At 44.6% G+C, this 20,545-nt stretch overlaps 2 protein-coding genes and 1 long non-coding RNA gene across 4 annotated transcripts in view; 2 read left to right on the forward strand and 1 right to left on the reverse strand.

The window, feature by feature from the left end:
* The window catches only part of kif26aa (kinesin family member 26Aa), a 48,179-nt gene extending 43,068 nt beyond the window's left edge, over positions 1-5,111 (forward strand). Inside the window, exons 13-16 of one of the 2 annotated variants that reach the window (XM_070544531.1) lie at positions 914-1,104; positions 1,273-1,296; positions 1,626-1,776; positions 3,097-5,111. In XM_070544531.1, the coding sequence (XP_070400632.1) occupies positions 914-1,104; positions 1,273-1,296; positions 1,626-1,776; positions 3,097-3,263 (533 nt within the window). In that variant the 3' untranslated portion in view covers positions 3,264-5,111. Of the gene's footprint in view, positions 1-910; positions 1,105-1,272; positions 1,297-1,625; positions 1,777-3,096 lie in introns of both variants that reach the window. The other variant, XM_054748191.2, reaches the window with a different exon arrangement.
* On the reverse strand, positions 1,026-3,276 carry LOC139063065 (uncharacterized). The gene is made up of 3 exons (XR_011516612.1): positions 2,261-3,276; positions 1,246-1,796; positions 1,026-1,163 (listed from the first exon to the last, which is right to left on the reverse strand). It is a non-coding gene; the product is annotated as an uncharacterized lncRNA (long non-coding RNA).
* A 7,958-nt stretch (positions 5,112-13,069) lies between the features above and the next one.
* On the forward strand, positions 13,070-20,152 carry LOC107377919 (kelch repeat and BTB domain-containing protein 11). Its single transcript, XM_054748193.2, has 4 exons — positions 13,070-13,223; positions 15,639-17,090; positions 17,172-17,200; positions 17,273-20,152. Exon 4 carries the CDS (start codon positions 18,296-18,298, stop codon positions 19,478-19,480), a length of 1,185 nt encoding a protein of 394 aa, XP_054604168.2. The 5' UTR covers positions 13,070-13,223; positions 15,639-17,090; positions 17,172-17,200; positions 17,273-18,295; the 3' UTR covers positions 19,481-20,152.
* Positions 20,153-20,545: the final 393 nt, after the last annotated feature.

Here is a 20,545-nt window from a genome sequence, read left to right on the forward strand (position 1 = left end):
CATGTTTTTTAGCCTCTGACGGATTTAAAAATAACTTTTATTGATCAGACTCACTAAATTACTGGTGAGTGAAAATAACTCGTCACACAAATCTGAAACATCCTGGTTTCTATTTAACCTTTAAACTATTTTATGTTTTACTTTAAAGCGATTTCATCCCATAAACTCCCATAAGGTCCACATCTAAATACCAAGCCTTATAAACAAAAAGAACATATTTTACATTTAAATCTAATCATTTATGGTATTAATGTTTAATTTGGTCATTTGACTTTCAGACAGAAAAAAACGGCAAAAATCAAAAACATTTTTAAAAGACATTTTTAGTTCAGTGAAGTTTCCCAGTTGGTGAAAATATGAATAAAACATCTGTTTGGTTTCCATATTAAACTGCTGCTCCAACCCTGAGGGTGGAACTCTCATCCGTCTGATCGGACCTGAAGCTTCACACATAAAAACTCTAAATCATGGTCAGGTGACATCATAACATCATCAGCAAAGAACTAAGACGTTTCCTGTAAACAACATCAGGAGTTAGGTGAGCCAGGTGAGGAAGCCCCGCCCCCTCCGGTAGAAACATCATCATCCAGTCTAAACGGGTCACTCTCTCGTCAGACAGGTAAAGGTGTGTGAGACTACTGGAGGACTGATGGTGTCATCTCAGGTCCCACGGCAGGTTTAACCTCCCCGTGTCTCCATCAGACCCAGTAGAACCTCCAGCGCTCCCCAGTAGAACCATCAGAACTTCTAGTTTTCACCAGCAGCTGTTTTAGGTTAGACCTTTATGGAAGACGTCCGTTTGGACCCAAATATGTTTTTGTTTCTTTTCAGGCAGAAATCCAACCAAAGACCTTCTGTAGGTTTGTATTTTTCTCTGAGCTTCATCATCAGGTCGCTTCCTGTCTTCCAGGAGGTTTCCTGAGGCGGCGGCTGATCCCAGCTCCACTTCCCGACACCTCGTCTCTGGGCAGGAAGGCAGGGAATCAGTGGGTGGACCTCCCCCCATTGGGCGGCGCCCTGAAGGAGCCGTTTGAGATAAAGGTGTACGAGATCGATGACGTGGAGTGTCTGCAAAGGAAGAGGGAGGCAGTGATGGGCTCAGAGGTGAGAGGGAGGAGGATGAAGATGTTTGCTCTGGTAGACCTCAGCAGCAGAGCACCGGTCTGAGAGTCAGACAGAGAAAAAGAGATTTATTTTCCCTCTGTGAGAAAAGATGGAAGAGTTTAGATGTGAGAAGGATCTGACCAGCTTCTCTGCTCCTGTGTCCCTCAGCAGCCGTTCCAGGATGTGGAGAAGGTGAGCATCACCTCACAGCAAAACACACTTCTACATGATACACATGCCGGGCCAGATCCTGGGTCCTGTTCTGGTTCTGATGGGTTTGATTAGTTTCCAGCTGTACCTGCAGACAAGTGCTGGGTGATCCACCTCTACCCTCTAATCCTCCTGCAGATTAACTCGACAGATTAATGCTAATTTTAGCTCCTTCTGACTCTTAATTAAAACCATCTGTGAGAACGCTCTGAGTCTGTTTGGGCTCCTGGTTCTGTTCACGGTTATTCGTTTCCCGTCCACAATTTGTTCAGTGGCGTTCTGGTTCTGACCCGGCATCCATTTCTCTTCAGGGTCTGCTCTACTTTAACGTCCGGCTGAGGATGCTGGAGAAGCGTCAGCAGCAAATCCGAGAGCTGAGGAGCAAATATGAGCAGCTGAGGGCGGAGCTGGACGAGGCCAAGACCCGGCTGATGCTGCACCCCAGCAAGTGGAGCGGAGAGTGTGAGTAGAACCCGTAGAACCTGCAGAACACGTAGAACCTTTAGGACCTGTAGAACCTGTTTTATGCATTTTTACTCCTACAAATTCTCAAAATTATAAATAGCAGCACAGATAAACAAGTAAACAAAAACATTTTATTTTGACAAATAAAACTTTTTTATGCAAAAACAAACTTTCTATCTTCTGATCCTGAAGTTTGGCTCTGATCAAACATCCAGTGGTTCTGACCCAGTTCCCTCTGCAGCACCAGGTTCTGGAGCAGATCCAGGATCAGTGCAAACCAGACAGACCCTTTAGGTGCTCGCGACACAAAGCAGGTGTATGTGTGTGTGCGTGCGTGCATGTGTGTGTGTGCGTGCGTGCGTGTGTGTGTGCGTGCGTGTGTGTGTGTGTGTGTGTGTGTGTTTGCTTGATCAGAGGGAGAATGGACGACGTTCCCAATCTTTCATTGTTACTCATTCAGAGCATCAGACTTCCAGCTCACCTTGCAGGAAAATGCTGGAATCTTCTGGGATGACCCTCTGCAGGAGGAAGATGAAAGCAGAGACGGTTTTCCCTCTCGGTCAAACCCGTCAGCTTTGATCTTTGTGTCTGAGAGACGAGAGGCCAGTTGGAGCGTATCCCAGCATGCACTGCTCCATCACAAACAGTCACAGGATCAACAGCTCCCAGATATTAGCTGGCAGGAAGCCAGGAGGGCTCGTCTGGGTCCGGAAGGAGGAAGGATTCTTCAGCTTCGCCTCAGCAGAGTTAAAATAATGAGGAAAGTTTCCAACTCCAAAAGGAAGTTGGGCTCAACTCTTCTGGACGACATCCAGCTCAGACGTCAGCTCAGGTTCCAAACTTCTCCTGAAGTTTAACTTCTGCACTTACTCTTTACTGAGAGTCTTGTAAACAAACTTTATGAATTATCAAAAGTGCTGAACAAGCAAAAACTACAAGCTATAAAACAGAACCCAAATAAACAGTAAAGTTACTTTAATAAAACTGTAAAAGTTCTGAGCTGATGGCTGATGAAAGCCTTGTTCTGGAACACCTCCTGCCATATCGACTCTTCAGATCTAATCTGATAAAACAACACAAGTAAACATCAACAGATGTTTTCTCTGATAATGGGAATGAATCATCAGAACCTCTGATCTCAGGAGAGGAGATGGAACAAGCTGTCAGATCTCCGAGGTTCAGTGAACGCATCTGAGGTGATGAAGAGGAGGAGCTGACTTCTAATCTTACAGGGAAACATTTCTTCTACAGATCAGAACAGGAAGTTGTCTTTGATCCAGCTTTTAACCTGAAACCGTCTCTTTCTGGCCCCAACAGTTGATGTGGACCAGGACCTGGACCGGGAGTCCCAGGAGTACCTGGAGGTCCTGGCTCAGGTGACGGCGGAGCTGGAGTTCTGTGTAAACCTCTGCAAGTCACGCGTGATGATGGAGACCTGCTTCGACGTCGCCACGGCGATGCCGGAAGGCCAGCAGAGGATGTGATAGGAACCTGAACTCAGAAACCCGTTATGGATTCTGCTGGTCCTGGATCAGATCTGTCGAGACAAACTGGAAGTGCCTTTCTGTTTATTGTTATCTTTTATGTAAGATGTCCTTAATTATGTTTGTCTTATTTATGATTTTATGTATGGTTTTATTTATTATATATGTTTTATTTATGGTATAATGTATGGATTTATTCATAATTTATGATTTTATGTATGGTTTTATTTATTATTTAGGTGTTATTTATGTTTTATTTATGGTATAATGTATGGATTTATTTATAATTTATGATTTTATGTATGGTTTTATTTATTATTTAGGTGTTATTTATGTTTTATTTATGGTATAATTTATAGATGTATTTATTATTTATGATTTAATTTATGATTGCATTTATGATTTTATTGATTATTTATGATTAAATTAATGGTTTTATTTATTATTTATGTTTTATTTATGATTTTATTTACGGTTTAATTTATGGTTTTATTTATTATTTATGTTTTTTTGATGGTTTTGTTTTTTATTTATGTTTTATTTATGATTTTATTGATATTTATGATTACATTTATGGTTTTATTTATTATTTATGTTTTATTTATGCTTTTATTTACGGTTTAATTTATGGTTTTATTTATTATTTATGACTTTATTCGTGGTTTTATTCATTATTTATGTTTTATTTATGGTTTAATTTATTATTTATGATTTAATTTACGGTTTTATGTATTATTTATGTTATATTTATGATTTTATTTATGATTTAATCAATGGTTTCATTTATTGTGGTTTTATTGATGGTTTTATTTATTATTTATGGTTTTATTGATGGTTTATTTATGTTTTAATTACGGTGCTGATTTTGATACTCTTGTTATGCAACACCATGTTTTAGATGTGAGTGAGGAGATGAAGCAGCTGTTGGGTTTTAGCTCGACTCCAGATGAAATATTTCTGAAACGTCCTGCAGACGGCTGCGTCTGAAGCTTAGCGAGACGTAAAGATCTGAAGATGCTCCTGAACATCTGCCTTCTCGTGTTAATGTTTGATTTAGTAGTAAAACAAGCTGCTAACAGAGAACTAAACATCTGAAAGGGTGACAAATCACCATTTGATCATAAGTAAAAGGATCCTGATGCAGGAACCAAAGGACTCAGATGGCTTTACCTGGAGGACGTCCGTGTCTCCTGGAGACGTTTCAGGAATCAGCAGCATGTCCGTGACGTCCTGAAGCAGCAGCCTGCTGAAGGAAAACATGCAAATATGAAACATTTTAGTGTAAATATGCATCTATGTGTCAAGAGTAGTAATGCAGAGGTCCGGCTGTGTAAACATGAGCGACCCAACCCCATGTCCTCGTCCTCTTACCTCCTCCGTCTCCACTGGACCTCCTGAAGGCTGGAGGTGACGTCACCAACATCTGGAGACCGAACTGCAGCTGCATGTCTGATTAACGGAAACCGACAGGAGACTTCCTGTTTCTCTGATCATTTCCACCCATCTGCGTTCAAACCTTCTCATGCTCTTCCACAATCGGCTGCACGAATTCTTTTCTCTTTATGTTTGTTCTGAACTTTTGCTTCAAGCAGTTTTTCTCTGCTGATGTTTCACTTTTTATTAATTAATCCAGATGTTTTTTATTCGTTTTTTTACTGTACAGTTTTCTATTCATTCTAAAGATAAATATGTTGAACCCTGGTTCTCTGGGTCCGTGTTCTGGGTCTGAGTCCATGATTTTCTGAATCCGTGGTTCTGGTTCCGTGGGTTGTCTTCTCTTGTGTGTTGATAAAATATGAAAGAGAAACTCAAGTTCCTGTTTGTGAAATAAAAATGGTTTTAAGGATCTTTGACAGCGTTTTTATTTTTTGACATTTTAATTATTAAACAACAAAACAGCTGATCAGGTTAATGGTCGAAGCTTCCTCTGCAGTAACGATCATAGCAAGAGGTAAAGAAAGGAGGGGTCATAGTAGAGCTGCTGCTCCTCCCTGTAGCTGACGTTAATAGGCTGCCTCCTTCTGGAGGTGCTGGTAGGAGACCTGAGTGCTGATCCAGAGGAACAGGGATTATAGATTCTCTGGTTCAGGTGCTGGAGAGAGTCTCTGAGATTGTCTCCTGGACCTGTCAGCTCCACAGCCTGACCTCGGAGTGAGTGAGTGTGAGCGTGAGAGAGAGAGAGAGAGAGAGAGAGAGAGAGAGAGAGAGAGAGAAGGATGAAAGAAAGAAGGATGAGAGAGAGAGAGATAGAAGGATGAAAGAAAGAAGGATGAGAGAGAGAGAGATAGAAGGATGAGAGAAAGAAGGATGTGAGAGAGAGAAAGAAGGATGCTAGATAGATAGATAGATAGCTAGCTAGCTAGCTAGATAGATAGATAGATAGATAGATAGATAGATAGATAGATAGATAGATAGATAGATAGATAGATAGATAGATAGATAGAGCAGCATTCCAAAACATTCCGTCCCTAAATCACAGTTGAAGTGGCTTATGGTCGCCACGGTAACCAGGATGAAACCACTTTTAATCGACTCACTTGTGAGAAAATAAATGTGGCCAAAGAGGGGGACAGAAACAATTCATTCCCTTTTCATCTATGACAGCTTTTAATTAGTTTGTCACCCGACCTGGTTACCATGGAAACGCTCTCCTGCTCTCACCTCAGACGTGTTTCAAGGAGGAGACCGAAGCCGGTTGACGTTTATAGAAGCAGAAACAGAAATACCTTTAAAACCTTGAATTCTACATGAATGTTTAGAAACAGAAACATGCTGAATGGATTTTACGTCTCAATAATCACAAACATGAACCTGGAGGCTCCTGCTGCTCATCACCTGATGATCTCTGCACAACAGCGATTCCTGACGGGAACGTTTTCCTGCAGCAGCATCACGACACGTGTCGTTTGTTTATCAAACACAGAAAATAAACAATCATCCGTCCTGAAGTGAGATAAAAAACATCTTATAATTCACTTCCTGAGAGTTGGGATTGATGTTCAGCAGCGAAGCAGACGGCTGCAGCTCATTAGCATAACGGAACGTTCCACTTCTGATTCTGGGAGGTTAGCAGGAACATCTGGAAGGCTGCCAGATTATTAACATCCTGAAGCTGTGTCTCACACACACACACACACACACACACACACACACACACACACACACACACACACACACACACACACACACACACACACACACGTTTTATTTGCTGTTAGAAATTATAATTCTTTTGTAATTTTCACTAATTTTCTGCAGTTTTAGACAAATCTAAATGTGGGCGACAGTGGCACAGGAGTTAAATGCTCACCCTGTAATCGGAAGGTTGCAGGTTCGAGCCTCGCTCAGTTTGTCACTGTCGTTGTGTCCTTGGGCAAGACCTAACCCGCCTTGCCTGCCGGTGGTGGTCGGAGGGACCGGTGGCGCCTCGGTCAGTGCGCCCCAGGGCAGCTGTGGCTAATTCGTAGCTCATCACCACCAGGGTAGGAATGGGTGAGTGACTGATGTGTTGTAAAGAGCCTTGGGGGGGTTCTGTGACTCTAGAAGTCCCTACACCAAATACAGGCCATTTACCAAATGGTTACATAAAACAAACGATTTTAAACCACAGAGGAGTTATTTCTGGAGTTTTGATCATCGTTTGGTTTGTTGTTGTAATAAAGAGTAGAGCCTCGGAAACATCATGTTACAGAGCTTTTATTATCTGTAATTAGTGTGTTGTTTATCAGGATTTAAGCTTATGAAGCACGTTAGGAAAACTAAAATCAGGAACCTTTTATTCATTTAATAATATCAGGACTTTGTTTTAAAACGTTTCCTTCTTTTTAAAACTATTTTAATACTTTTACATTTACGGATTAGAGTTTTCTCCTCCTGCAGGTCAAAGGTTAAAGGAGGGATTGCTGCTTCTTCTACTTATTTATCAGTGCTTCAGTTTAAAGACTCGGTTTTACAAAGCTGGGCTGCGTTCCATTTAGAGGAAATTCTAAGTGGAATGCAGCCCTCGTCGTTTTAGCTCAGAGGTCGTCAGAATAACACAATGTGAGGGAAAATAAACTTTACAGATAATTTGGTTGTTCTTTAACTCACCAAGGTCTAATTAAAATAAACGTTTTCCTTTTTGAACTCCTGTAGGTTTTAGAAACGTTTGCATCCAACATCACAGGTGGACATTATCGAGCTCTGTTTCTCCAAGAGGAATAAAGCTGAAGTCCGTTTTACTTCCTGTTTCCAGTGTTTCGGGTTAAAACAGGCCACATTAGTTAATAAAACCCATTTAAAGCTGCTGACGTTCTGCGTGAGCTCCTAAAGCTCCTCTGCTGGTCCTGCTCCAGCCACCAGACTCATTACTTATTGATCACCTCTGCGGTGTGGGTTCTCTGAATGCCTGCGGGCTCTAAACGCAGCACCAGCAGGGATTTATTAGACAAACATCAATGAGACTTAATTATTCAAACAGCTGCAGGTGATTCCTCACCTCTGAGTCTTTGTTCAGCTGAGGTCGCCTCAGGTCGGGTGATCAGGGGACTAAAAGCTTCAGTGATGTCATCCATGACTTCAGAGGGTTTTAGATGAGCCAGCTGAGGTTGACATCTGTAAATGTGTTTGAAATACTTTAGATGCTTCATTAGAACAACATTAACACCCTCATCTCTAATGTGGACCCTCTCTCTGGTTCTACGTCGGCCCGGGCGTACGACACCAAAGAGAACACGTGATCCTTGTATTAAAATTTCTGAGTTACTTTCTCTGTTACTCTGATTACTTTAAAAACACAGATTGGCAGGAAGAACATCAGCTGATTGGCTCTCAGCTTCCTGATTACTGGGTTTAAGCGGGTCAGAACTTCACAGCTTCCAGGTACTGAAACTAAAGTTAATGCAAACTCTCCAACAAGCTGGTGAGACATCAGCAGACATGAACTATGAAAGTGGCTTTTACCCACAGACCAGTAATCAGAGTAAAACCCGCCACGACCAGTAACCAGGTCCACACCCCTCGGAGTGAAGCACCTCGGGTTCTGATTTAAACACCACAGCTGTAGATGTTTCTGGGTGGAAACTAAACATCAAAGAAATCTGATTTGAGAGAAGAACTCGCGTGTGATCCAGCCGGACCTGCAGCAGGTAAACAGCTCTCACCTGGACCCAATCACATGTCAGGTCTGCAGTTTGCTCTCAGGTAAAACCTCTGCAATGGTCCTGGTCCAACACGGGGACACTTCTGCTACGGTCCTGGTCCCTGCACGGGGACACTTCTGCTACGGTCCAGCATGGTGACACTTCTGCTACGGTCCTGGTCCAGCACGCGTGTTACAAGCCAATTTACCGGGCTTGCTCCACTCTGCTAGATTTTACTAATATCTCAGGGTTTGACTTGTAATTGATGTAGTGAGCGTGACAATGCCAGCTACCAACAAACACTCTTACTCTGTAGAGAGTTGATTAGCAATCACCACAAACCCAGAGCTTCTAATTCTGACCAAAATTAGTTGAAGCAGACAAAGAGGAAGACTTCTGATTTACGGGTCTGATCCAGTATCAGATCCACGGACAGCTGGGAGGAACTGTTGCTGCTCATCAATCTACAAAAGTCAAAGTTCATTTATAAACAATTTAGACTCTGTCGCTCTGCAGAGTTTCAGATTAGTCTTTATTGGAAATCTTTCAGCTGCTGATCAATGGCGGTTTTAAACGGGGGCCCACAGGGGCCTGGGCCCCTGTAGAACCGGCCCTGGCCCCTGTTATGGCCCCTGTGCTGAAGAGATCGGATTTTTTTTTTCGCGCGCTGCCTCGGAGACGGGAACTAATGCGCTGCAGCGTTTCACACGGAGCCGTTAGAGCGCAGCACACTCTGTGGACAGAACTGTTTACCCGGTGGATTTTTGAATAAAAGATTAAAAATAGTTTAAATGGAACCCGAAGAAGTTCTTGAGGACGACTAACGGAAAAGACGCTAAGAGACGAAGGTAAGCAATACAGTTTATTTTCCTGACGTCAGTGTTTTGATCGTAGTCGCGCGTTTCTGTCATTTACTTTTAAGTTCCTAACTGAGTCTATCCACAGTTAATACTGATTTGTGTTTCCTTTGTAACGTTAACTGTAAAATAAACATGAAGTTGCTGCATTTTAAGCCTTAGACACGTTGAGATTAGATCACAGTATTCATTTATCTATGACTCTCTCGCTGCACTGACTGGAAGCGTCAGCGGGACGTTTAGTCCTTTTTTACCGCTGTTAGTAAAGAACAGCGTAGACAGAGAGAGGATGAAAGTCACGAGGGAGCTGAGAAGCAGGATGAAAGAGAGAAGGAGGAGTTGGTTGGAGAGGAACCAGACAGGTCAGAGGCTGTCCACCCTGAGAGTGAGGAGGAGGAAGATGTAGGCTGTGAGGGAGAGAGTGAGGAGCAAAAAGAGGGACATCTTCTGTCATGTGCACTACCGTCAGGTGTGTGGGTGTTGAACAACCCCTCTGTGATTGCAGCTCATATTGTGTGTAAAATGCATTTGAGGCATGCTGACTCTGGACCAACATTTCTGTTGTTTATATTTAATAAATAAATAAAATAAGACTCTGAATTAACTAATTATGACTTTTATCCTCATGCTAACATTTATTTTCTTTCAGATATCAGCAAGTGCAAGGATGACCCACCTACTCAGCCTAGTTTGAGGACATTTCCAGTGACATTAATAGGAGACAGAAGATGCAGCTTTCAGCCAAGCTGGTATGAAAGTAATCCTTGGGTTGAATATTCTGTTACTATGGACTCTACTTATTGTCATGCATGCAGACATTTTAGCCCACCAAGTAGTGCAGGAAGTGTGTTTGACTCTCAATGTGGGTTTAGGAACTGGAAAAAAGCAACTGAGAGAGGAGGGGGGTTTTCAGTACATGCAAAGTCTGAAAGGCATAAGGACTCAATGATAGCGTGGAGGGACTACCAGAGGGCTGTGAAAGCTAATACAACATTGGCTAATATACTCGACAAGGAACTCAGTAAAAAGGTTAAAGAAAATCGTGAGTTTATCAAAACAATTGGTGAAGTGATTTTGCTTACGTGTGTGTGTGTGTGTGTGTGTGTGTGTGTGTGTGTGTGTGTGTGTGTGTGTGTGTGTGTGTGTGTGTGTGTGTGTGTGTGTGTGTGTGTGTGTGTGTGTTGACTACAAAAAGCAAATTGTATTGTGCACATATTTTATTTGTTTGAATGTTTATTTTTCATATGTACAGTTTATATAATCTTCAAATAAAGTCACAAACTATAATAATCAACTATAATTATTTTTTACTCAAGTCACATGTTGCGGTGAAGCATTCAGAATTGTTATCTGAGTACCATAAAAACATGCCAGTTTTACTTTCACAAGTAAACCATTACTGCATTCACTGTAATAGTTTACTTGTTCATTGTCTTTAATTATGATTTTTTTTTCTTGCGCCCCCATGAAAAAATACTGGCCCCACTGTGGCCCCCCTGGAAAATTTAGTCTAGAACTGCCCCTGCTGCTGATCATCAGCAGAACTTAAAGAGGGACTGCATACCATCAGAAAACTAACTCCACCCCTAGTCAAGATTTGAAAAATGCCATGAAAGTGGGTGTGGCCAGCTGGCAGGAAGAAGCATGGCCAAGTGTGGGGAATTTCCATCCTGGGAGGGAGGGGGAGTGGGAGGAAACTGTTCCAGCCCCAGCCGATCACACGTTTAGCGTGCAGTAGTGCTGTTCTGCCACGGGGGGCAGCACTGAGTCGTTGTTAGACCTAGACTCTAGATTTCAAAAAATGCACAGAAACAGAAAGATTGCATTTGTGAAGACCCAATTATACAGTTAATTAGCAAAAAATGTTATTTTGGGGTTTAGTTACTCTTTAAAAAACTTTTTTTTCACAGGATAAATAAAAACAACGACACAATGGAAAAGTCCAGTAAACTAATAACTAGTCAGCTGATTTTGGACTGTGAACCAATCCCAACAACCGCCCTGCCGTCTTCAGCCAAGTGCACTTGGAGCAAGGCTTCGAGTTCGTGGTACACTAGTGTACAAATAGTTGCCAAATTGAGATAGGGAGCGTTGTGTCATCGACTGCAACGCATGCCGGGATGCTGGTCGCTGTGATGCTTTAAAAAAACCTTTATTAACAACTTTCAAACAAACAACCAAACAGTTATTTGAAATTATTTTACATTCACTGCTGCGTTGTCTAAAACATTCAGAGCATCAACTAATCGTCCGAAAATGAACAACTTTAATTAGAAAATACATATTTTCAGAAAAGGAACTTGAGCCTTTTCTCCTGCAGCAATGGAATGTGGGTCACACACACACACACACACACACACACACACACACACACACACACACACACACACACACACACGATTCAATGGAAACATGATCAGTTATTGATTATTGAAAGAAAGAAAAACATCTTTTGGCTCCTCTCAAGACAGAAATCTTGAGGCGCTTCACAAAAACAAAAACTTTAAACATAAAGATTTTTAAAAAATTGTTAAAAATGTTTAAAATGTAAAGAAATGTAAAGAAAGAGAGAGAAAGTGAACAGGAAAGAAGGAAATCAGTGGATCCCAGGAAAGGCAGAAAAAGAGAAGAACAAGGAGAGGGGGGTGATGAAGGTCCCACCAAAGCCTGCATAGGTGAGTTTAAAGGAGACCACTGAGTCCACTGGTCTCAGGCTCAGGGGGAGAGAGGTTCAGAGTCTGGGGGCCACAGCAGCAAATGATCTGTCACCATTGACCTTTAGCCTGGTGCTGCACAACCAGTAGGTTTTGGTCACTGGACCTCAGGGACCAGCTGGGGGTGAAGGGACTGAGAAGAGCACCAATGTTAAAAGTTAAAGTTAAAGTCCCATCAGTTATCACACACACTGATGTGCATGCAAAATTTGTTCTCCGCATTTGACCCATCCCCTGGGGGAGCGGTGAGCTGCAGACACAGCCGCGCTCGGGAACCATTTGGTGGTTTGTAATGGACAGTGCTTGTCCATGTAAGGCCCTATAGACCAGAACCAGGATCTTGAAATGAACCCTGAAGTTGACTGGCAGCCAGTGAAGCTGGAGGAGAAGCGGGGTGATGTGGGTGTGTTTGGAGGACTTGGTCAGAAGCCGAGCACAGGCATTCTGAACCAACTGTAGACGGTTCAGGGAGGTTCTGCTCAGACACGTGAAAAGAGAGTTACAGTAGTCTAAGCGTGAGGAGAGACAAACAGAAATCAGCTGTTTCCTGATGCCCAGCAGCATGGACCAAATCCCAGAGCTGAAATACGACTGGTCCACAGCATCACAGTCCCAGAAGGCACTGGGGTGACCATCAGTGTCACATGTATCCCCCCTGCTGTAAACAGAACTCATGGTGTTTATTTTTACTGGCAGTAAAACTGATCAGCTAAAATCTAAACATTCAACTTATCATCTTCATCATCATCATTTCTACAGCCCTTTCCGTCAACCAGGAGACAAATTAAAGTGTGTTTCGTGCATAAAAGACAAAATTAAAACAACAATGGTCGCTGCAAGGGCCAACAGAGATAAAAACAAATAAGAGCGAAAAATGTAAATAAAACAGAATAAAATATATAGATAAAACACTCACTGAGGGAACAGCACAGGATAAAACCAGCAGTGAAGGTGCTTGTCTGACCTCAAGCAGGAGGTCGTTCCACAGCTCAGGAGCCTCGAGGAGGCCCGGCCTCTAGTCAAGCGTTTTCAAACTACTAAAAAGGAAATGACTGCTTTCTTATGATTTTTTTTTTAGAAGAATGGGGAAATGTGATCTAATCTTAACACCACGATGGGCAGGCGGAGATGGTTTTCTTTATCTATCAAGTCCGTCAGAAACAGGAAACATCATCTTCAGCTGTTAAACAAAGAAAAGGGTCTTGCTGATGGAATCAGATGAAATGTTGCTGCTGGAGTTAATTCTGGTGTTGCTGCTTCAATTTGAAGGTAAAAATTAATTTGGTTTCACGTGATGAAGCTTAGAAACGACTCAAAGTTAACTTGAGAAGTTTAGTTCATCAGGAGTCGTGTAGAGAACAACTTCCTGTAGCAGAGTTAGCCGTAGAGCTAATCCATCATAGTCAAATATCACTTTTCTATTTTAAATATTTACCTTTTTTTATTATTATTAAAAATGTCAGCTGACCAAAATCAGTCTTCTTAAACTGGAGTGATAGAAATAATTGTAATGTTAGCACAGATACAATGGGGCAAAAAAGTATTTAGTCAGCCACCGATTTTGCAATTTCTCCCACAAAATGATGACAGAGGTCAGTAATTTTCATCATAGGTACACTTCAACTGTGAGAGACAGAATGTGAAAAAAATCCATGAATGCACATGGCAGGATTTTTAAAGAATTTATTTCCCATGTTGGGACTCGAACCAGCAACCTCTCCGTTCTGATGGTTTCATCCAACCAAAAGCACGTGCAAGTCTGTCCCGGTTCGGATCACTTGTCCTGGCCGAGGCTGAGCACAAACGGCACCAGGGTCCCTCGGGCCTCGGCGGGAGAGCTCAGCGGCTCCGGTAGGAAGCCCTCGCGCTCCTCGCGCACCTCGAACTGCAGCGCGTGGCTCCGGTTAACGCAGTAGATCCGGTCTCCAAGCACCGCGCAGCGGAACGGCTGTGGGTTCTCCAGCGGGAAGGACGCGCCAGCGAGCCACACTTTCACCACCGTGTTGTACCGGAACACGCTCACTGCCGCGCGCTCCCGGTCCACATCGAAGCGGTACACCAGGCTCTGGTGCGCCACCATGTCTGAGAGATGGTGTCTGACTCCAGCTGTCACATGGCTTAGAGCTGGGGGACACCCTGAACAAATGATAAATGACCCGCACTTGTATAGCGCCTCTCAGAGTAAGGACTCCAAAGCGCTTTACACTACAGTGTAACATTCATCCATTCACACACACATTCACACACTGATGATGATGAGCTACAATGTAGCCACAGCTGCCCTGGGGCGCACTGGCAGAGGCGAATAAACTCAATATTAATGTCCAAACATTTCTTAAACATGTACCTCCATTCTGATGGTTTGTTTGAGTCAAAGCTCCATCTCCTAGCTCAGCCAGGGCGTGTTTCCTTGCAGAAAGTTTGTCTTTACCAACACAGCTGTGTTTCATTAGCCTGGCAAGCCAGACTAAATAAATGTAGCATAGCAAGAATTTGGTCTAGTTCACTAAGCTAGTGTTTCATATGAAATTGGCAACTTCTGGTTTCACATGGATCAATCGGCTACTGATTAGACAACAGTGCCCCCGGCTGGAAATTCTTCAAAGTGTTTGAAATAAAACAAACAACTACTGACACACACACACACACACACACACACACACACACACACACACACACACACACACACACACACACACACACACACACACACATGTAACAGCTGTTTTCTAATCTGCTCTGCCTTACTTCCTGAGTCACACACATGTTCTCCTTCAGTTTAAATGATAAATAATTATCTGTGTGTTGACTGTGTCTGTCGTGTACTTAGAGATTAGTTAGCTTGTAAAGATTCCAGTGGCGTGTCCAGATCTTTTAAAATGGGGTGGCCCAGGTGAGGCACAACTTTGTGCATGGGTGGCACCAATGGTTATGCTTTTTCTTGTTTTACCCCCAAGCCTTTTGTGGACAATGAAAAGCCTATTTAAAGGTAAATCAGTGTGGTGGCACCTGGGGTGGCCAGTCAGATTCCAAGGGTGGCATGTGCTACCCCAGGCCACTCCCTGGACACGCCCCTGAAAGATTCGTAACTAAAATGACTAAATCAGGCGTGACATATGTGACATCACCACAGAAGCTCACTATCTGACCACATGACCAGAGTTTTAGCAGCTTTCTCCACGTTTATTGTTACCTCTGTCGTTGTGGAAGAGATTCGAAGCTCTCTAAACTCAGAGCCATTTCCCTTCTCCATGTCTGGTTCGATGATGTCAATATGGTGCGACACATTTGTAGTTCTACACGGATTTTCACACAAAACCTAAAATAACTTTTGCCACAGTTTGAAAAAAAGTGCTTCCTTAGTATCAAAATGTGTGTTTAAAACCCACAAACATCATAATATGTGAAATCCATGGAACGTAACAAACGAGATCAGAAATAGCTTTTATGGTTCCTTTCATTTTTTCTTACTTCCAGTGACCCTGATGCAGAGGTAGATGGGCGTGGCTTATGCTCCCTGTTGGAGTTCGGAGGGGAGGAGCTAGAGAGTTTATACTTATAAGAGAGAAAATGTGTTTTAAAAACTTTACAATGTAAAAAACCTGTAGACATGATTATTTAGACTGATTACTTCACTTACTGGAAATCTTCATGATTGGTGATGTTTGTTTTCCTCTGCTGCAGGAATCAGTGAAGGAAAACATCTCTACCACAGAGCTGGAGAAGATGCTGCTCTCCCGTGTTACAGCCGACCAGCTGATTACCCGTGTGCTCGTGTTAGCTGGGGCCATCACACGCATCGGTATTGGGAGGTTAAGAATGGAAATGTGGAGAGTTCTCATCGAGCTGCCAGACTGAGTCTGGACAGAAACTGTTCTCTGTCATCACCAACATCACTGCTGAAGATGCTGGACGTTACACCTGTAGGTCTGGATATGGAAGCAGCTACGTACATCTGAGGATTTTAACCAGTGAGCATCTAGACCGAGTCTTTGTCGTTAATCCTGTAAAAAGCAGAAACTAGAGGATGTTTCCTTCATCTTCATGAACATGGTATTGGACATCTTCAGATGTTCCTCATCATGATGGATGCTCTCAGTGTTTTAGAGTAGACGGGATTCAGGATGGACATGTTTGACTGAACGAAGCTTTTGTCATAATTGATTCATCAGCTGATGTTTCCTGATGCTTCTGGTGTCATCATCAATACCTGTTCAGAACTGGGACGTTTCCACAGAACAACCAGGAAGTTCAACTAAGACAAGATGGTTTCTCATGTTTGGGTCTAACAGCAGCTGTCTCTTGTTGTCCTTCAGTTTCTCCAGCAGACGCTGTTCCAGACGGAGATGTCACAGTGAGATGTTCTCTGAGGAGTTTCCAAACTTCCTGTCCAGTTAACAGCCTCCGCTGGGTGGATGAAACAGGACATCAGCTGACTGGTGACGATGATGGATCCTTCTCAACAGCACAAACAAACTGTGGTTCTTCTCTGACTCTGAAGCTTCAAAGTGGAGGAAGCAGAAGACTCAGTTGCTGGTTTGTTGAAGGAAACCAAGTGAGGATAGAAGCTCACTTCGCACCTGTCTGCACAGGTAGGGTGGAGTTTTACCTGGTTCTTTCATTCTGGATAAAAGAAAGTTAATCTGGATTAAGGGGGCGGAGCCTCAACCTGTCAGCTCAGCTGAAACCTTGAACAGGTGTGATGAACAGATGGGGATGCTAGAGGATGCAGATGGGCCAGATGAAAGGCATGTCCTGTGTGTCTCCATGGATCCGATCAGTGGAACCAGCTGGTCGTGTTAAAAGAATCAGCTGATTAGAGGACGGCAGGGACGCTGCTGCCAGGACCTGGAAAAGAGGAAGATGAGGAATATGAGTCCATCTGTGTGTTCACCTGTAGGACAGAAGATTCTGAAAACTTTACCCGCAGTCCTCTCTGCTGTTTCAAATGCATCATTTGTTGTAAAATCACAGAACTAAACACATTTATGTGTTCTTTTCTGTATTAAACAGGAAAAGAACTTCTGAACCCTGACCTCCAGCCTCGGGCTCCTCTGAGCTCCATCATGTGGACGCTACGAGTCACAGCTGTGATCCTGACGATTGGACTCAGCGTTGGTATCATCAGAAGCAGAGGTGAGACGGTTCTGATCAGAACAGAACCAGTGAACTCACATCAGACCTTTTCTAATCAGGTTCCTCTCTCGTTGTTCTCAGGATGCAAAACACCTCAAAACAATGTCGGCGTGAGTTAAACATGAACTTCAGTGATCTGCTGTAAAATCCTGGATTATAGCTGGTGTTGTTTAATCTGACAGGTTGCTCATGCTGCTGATGACGACACCGTCACCTATGAAGGCGTTGGAGATGGTTCTGCTGCCGCCGCATTCGCCTGAACTTCATCACCTTACAGCAAAAATTAAATCAGTTTTCAGCTTTTAGCTCGTTTTAGAATCCATGAAAACATCATGCTTGAAACGCTGATGGACCTTTACTGATGTCTAACCATGCTGACGAGATGAGCAGGTCAGATTTGTAAAATAAAGTTAGACTTTAATCGTCTCAACAGGAAAGATTTCTGTCAGAATGTTGGTGTGGAAACGTTCTGATGTATTATCCAGAAGGCTTTTGTCTCCATGGAATCAAGAAAGATCTGCAGCTGTTTGTGATTTTCTGATCATTTGACTTTAATTATAATGCGACCGAAACTTGATTTCAGAACCAAACTTTTGTCTTTTCTTGGTTATTTTAGAGAAGATCCTTCTTGTGATTCTGACTTCTGTCCAGCAGGTAGAGCTGTTTGATCAAACCTTCGGGCTGAACGGATCTGATTTAGAGAAGAAAAAACTCTGATCCAGGATCAGCACCACGGACAGCTCCGAGTTCCTGTTCGGGTTTGACTGAAGCAGCCTGGGTTTATTTAACAGAAAAGTTTTATTCACATTTTTGTTTTGTGTTTATGGTGAAACCCTTTCTCTCTCGGTGTGGACATTAAAGTGTTAAAATAAAACAACCACAGTCCTGGGATCTTTGTATGAAGCCTGCAGGTAGAACATCAGTCCAGATGTTTCAATAATCAGCTGTTCGCACACTCCCCAGGGGGCTCGGGATGCGCTACCGTTCCGGTCTGTGTTCTCAACAACGGACCGTCAGAGTTCCGGTTCGTCTGCAGAGTCAGAGGGCGTTGGCACCGAACCAGCGGAGCTCCGGCAGCGGAGGAGGAGGAGGAGGTGAAAGCAACAGATTACATGAAGGAGTGGGTAGAAACTGGGCGTGAGGAGGAAAGGGTCTGGATCTTCTGACAGAGCTCGGATCGAACCAGTCCAGTGGTTCCGGATGGGATGGAGACCGCTGAGGAGAAGCAGACCGACGTCACTGGGGAGCTTTGTTCCCGCTGTGGACCTGAGGCTGCGGAAACGCCGCAGATCAGCGCAGAAAACTGTTTTGAGCTCCTGACGAAAGCGAAGCGTGAGGGCGCGGCGGGAGACCAGAACCGGGACCGGGTCCTCCGTTACATGAGTGACCACTATCTGCAGGTGCTGCGGAACCCCGCCCTGTTCGGCCGTCTGACGGCGGGGGAGCGCGAGCTCATCCTGACCCTCAGGATGGGAGGGGGCAAGGTTCTGGCGGTGGCCGAGACCAGTGAGGTTCTGGAGCGCGGGGGGAGCCGAGACAGGGTCCGGTCCCAGAGCCCGCAGCCGGAACCGAGCCAGCGGCGGGTGTTCTACCTCCACCCGGACACCCAGGGGTGGGAGGTGCTGACCGTGCTCCCGGAGGAGGTCCCAGCTAAAGGCTCCGGGATGTGCACCATGTACAACTACCTGTTCGTGGCGGGGGGGCTCCGGACGCACGGGGACGGCCGGTCCAAAGCCTCGGACCGGGTGTTCTGCTTCAACCCGCTGACCGGACTCTGGACCCAGATCCGGCCGCTGACGCAGGCGCGCTGCCAGCTGCGGCTCGTGTCCATGGACGGGTTCCTGTACGCCGTGGGAGGGGAGTGTCTGTTCACCGTGGAGCGCTACGACCCGCGCGCGGACAGGTGGAGTCACGTGGCCCCGCTGCCCAAAGGCTCCTTCGCGGTGGCGCACGAGGCCACGTCGTGCGGCGGGGAGCTGTTCGTGTCCGGCGGCTCGCTCTTCTACCGGCTGCTGCGCTACGACTCCCGCCGGAACGAGTGGGAGGAGTGTCCGTTCAACGAGAGCCGGCGGCGCTCCACCGACATGGTGGCGCACCAGAGCCTGGTGTACCGCTTCGATGTGGACCGGGAGCGCGCGGCAGTGAGCGTGTTCCGGTACAACACGGTGGTGAAAGTGTGGCTCGCCGGCGCGTCCTTCCCGCTGGAGAACCCACAGCCGTTCCGCTGCGCGGTGCTTGGAGACCGGATCTACTGCGTAAACCGGAGTCACGCGCTGCAGTTCGAGGTGCGCGAGGAGCGCGAGGGCTTCCTACCGGAGCCGCTGAGCTCTCCCGCCGAGGCCCGAGGGACCCTGGTGCCGTTTGTGCTCAGCCTCGGCCAGGACAAGTGATCCGAACCGGGACAGACTTGCACGTGCCATTGGTTGGATGAAACCGTCAGAACTGAGAGGTTGCTGGTTCGAGTCCCAACATGGATCTTTTTATTCTGAAACACTTTTATCACCAACAACCTTAAAAAGTGACTCTTCGGATCTAAAACTGACCGGAAGTTCCCTCAGATCCAACAGGAATGTTTGTTTTGTTTTGGATCAAAACCTTTCACCTCCTGGATGCTGAGATCAGAGGGTTGCTGGACCACACCCCTCCCTCCTGCGGGAGGTTTCCTCTCCTGGAGATGTTTGATCACATTCCTGCTACGGTTGAGGCTTTTGGTGCAACATTTCTTAAGTAATCTTCATTCGGAGGAAAGAAAAGGACAAAAGTTACCATGGTAACGAATGACCGTTCAGATGAAAGGCTTCAGGCATCAACTCAAAAGTTGTCCTGCAGAGTAAAGGAGTCAGGGAACAGTCGGATGGGAATTACTGATCCAAAAACAGATGCCAGGTAGAAATGGCATTAATTGGTAAATGATGGCTAAACGGAGCCTATATTTATTCTCGGCTCTGGGCCAAAGGATGATCACAGCTAAAAATGTGTTTGATCAGACTAAATCACAGTTCGATCTCATCAAACAGCTCTGATCATCTGTATAATAAATTGTTAATAAATGTCTAAAAGATCTTAGGTGTGTTCTTGCTGTGTCTTTCTAATTCCATGCTTTCGTTCTTTTTAAACACAGAAACAGTTTTGTTTACCTGTTTTGTAGCTACAGTTTCGCCGACGGCTGCCGGCTTCTTCAGGCTGACGCTGATGGTGGCGCGTCACTTCCGCCACCATCAGCGTCAGCCTGAAGAAGCTGGCAGCCGTCGGCGAAACTGTAGCTACAAAACAGGTAAACAAAACTGTTTCTGTGTTTAAAAAGAACGAAAGCATGGAAATGTCTAAAAGAATCAGCCTTGTGTGAAAAACTTATGATATTTGAGTTTTTGTAAAACGGTCTGAGGTTCAGTGGAACGTCCGCCCGGCCTTTTAGCCTGAAGCCTTCCTGACAGCTAGAATAATTCTTCTGTCCT

This window comes from Nothobranchius furzeri, chromosome 2 (genome assembly GCF_043380555.1).
Source record: "Nothobranchius furzeri strain GRZ-AD chromosome 2, NfurGRZ-RIMD1, whole genome shotgun sequence".
Lineage (NCBI taxonomy): Eukaryota > Metazoa > Chordata > Actinopteri > Cyprinodontiformes > Nothobranchiidae > Nothobranchius > Nothobranchius furzeri.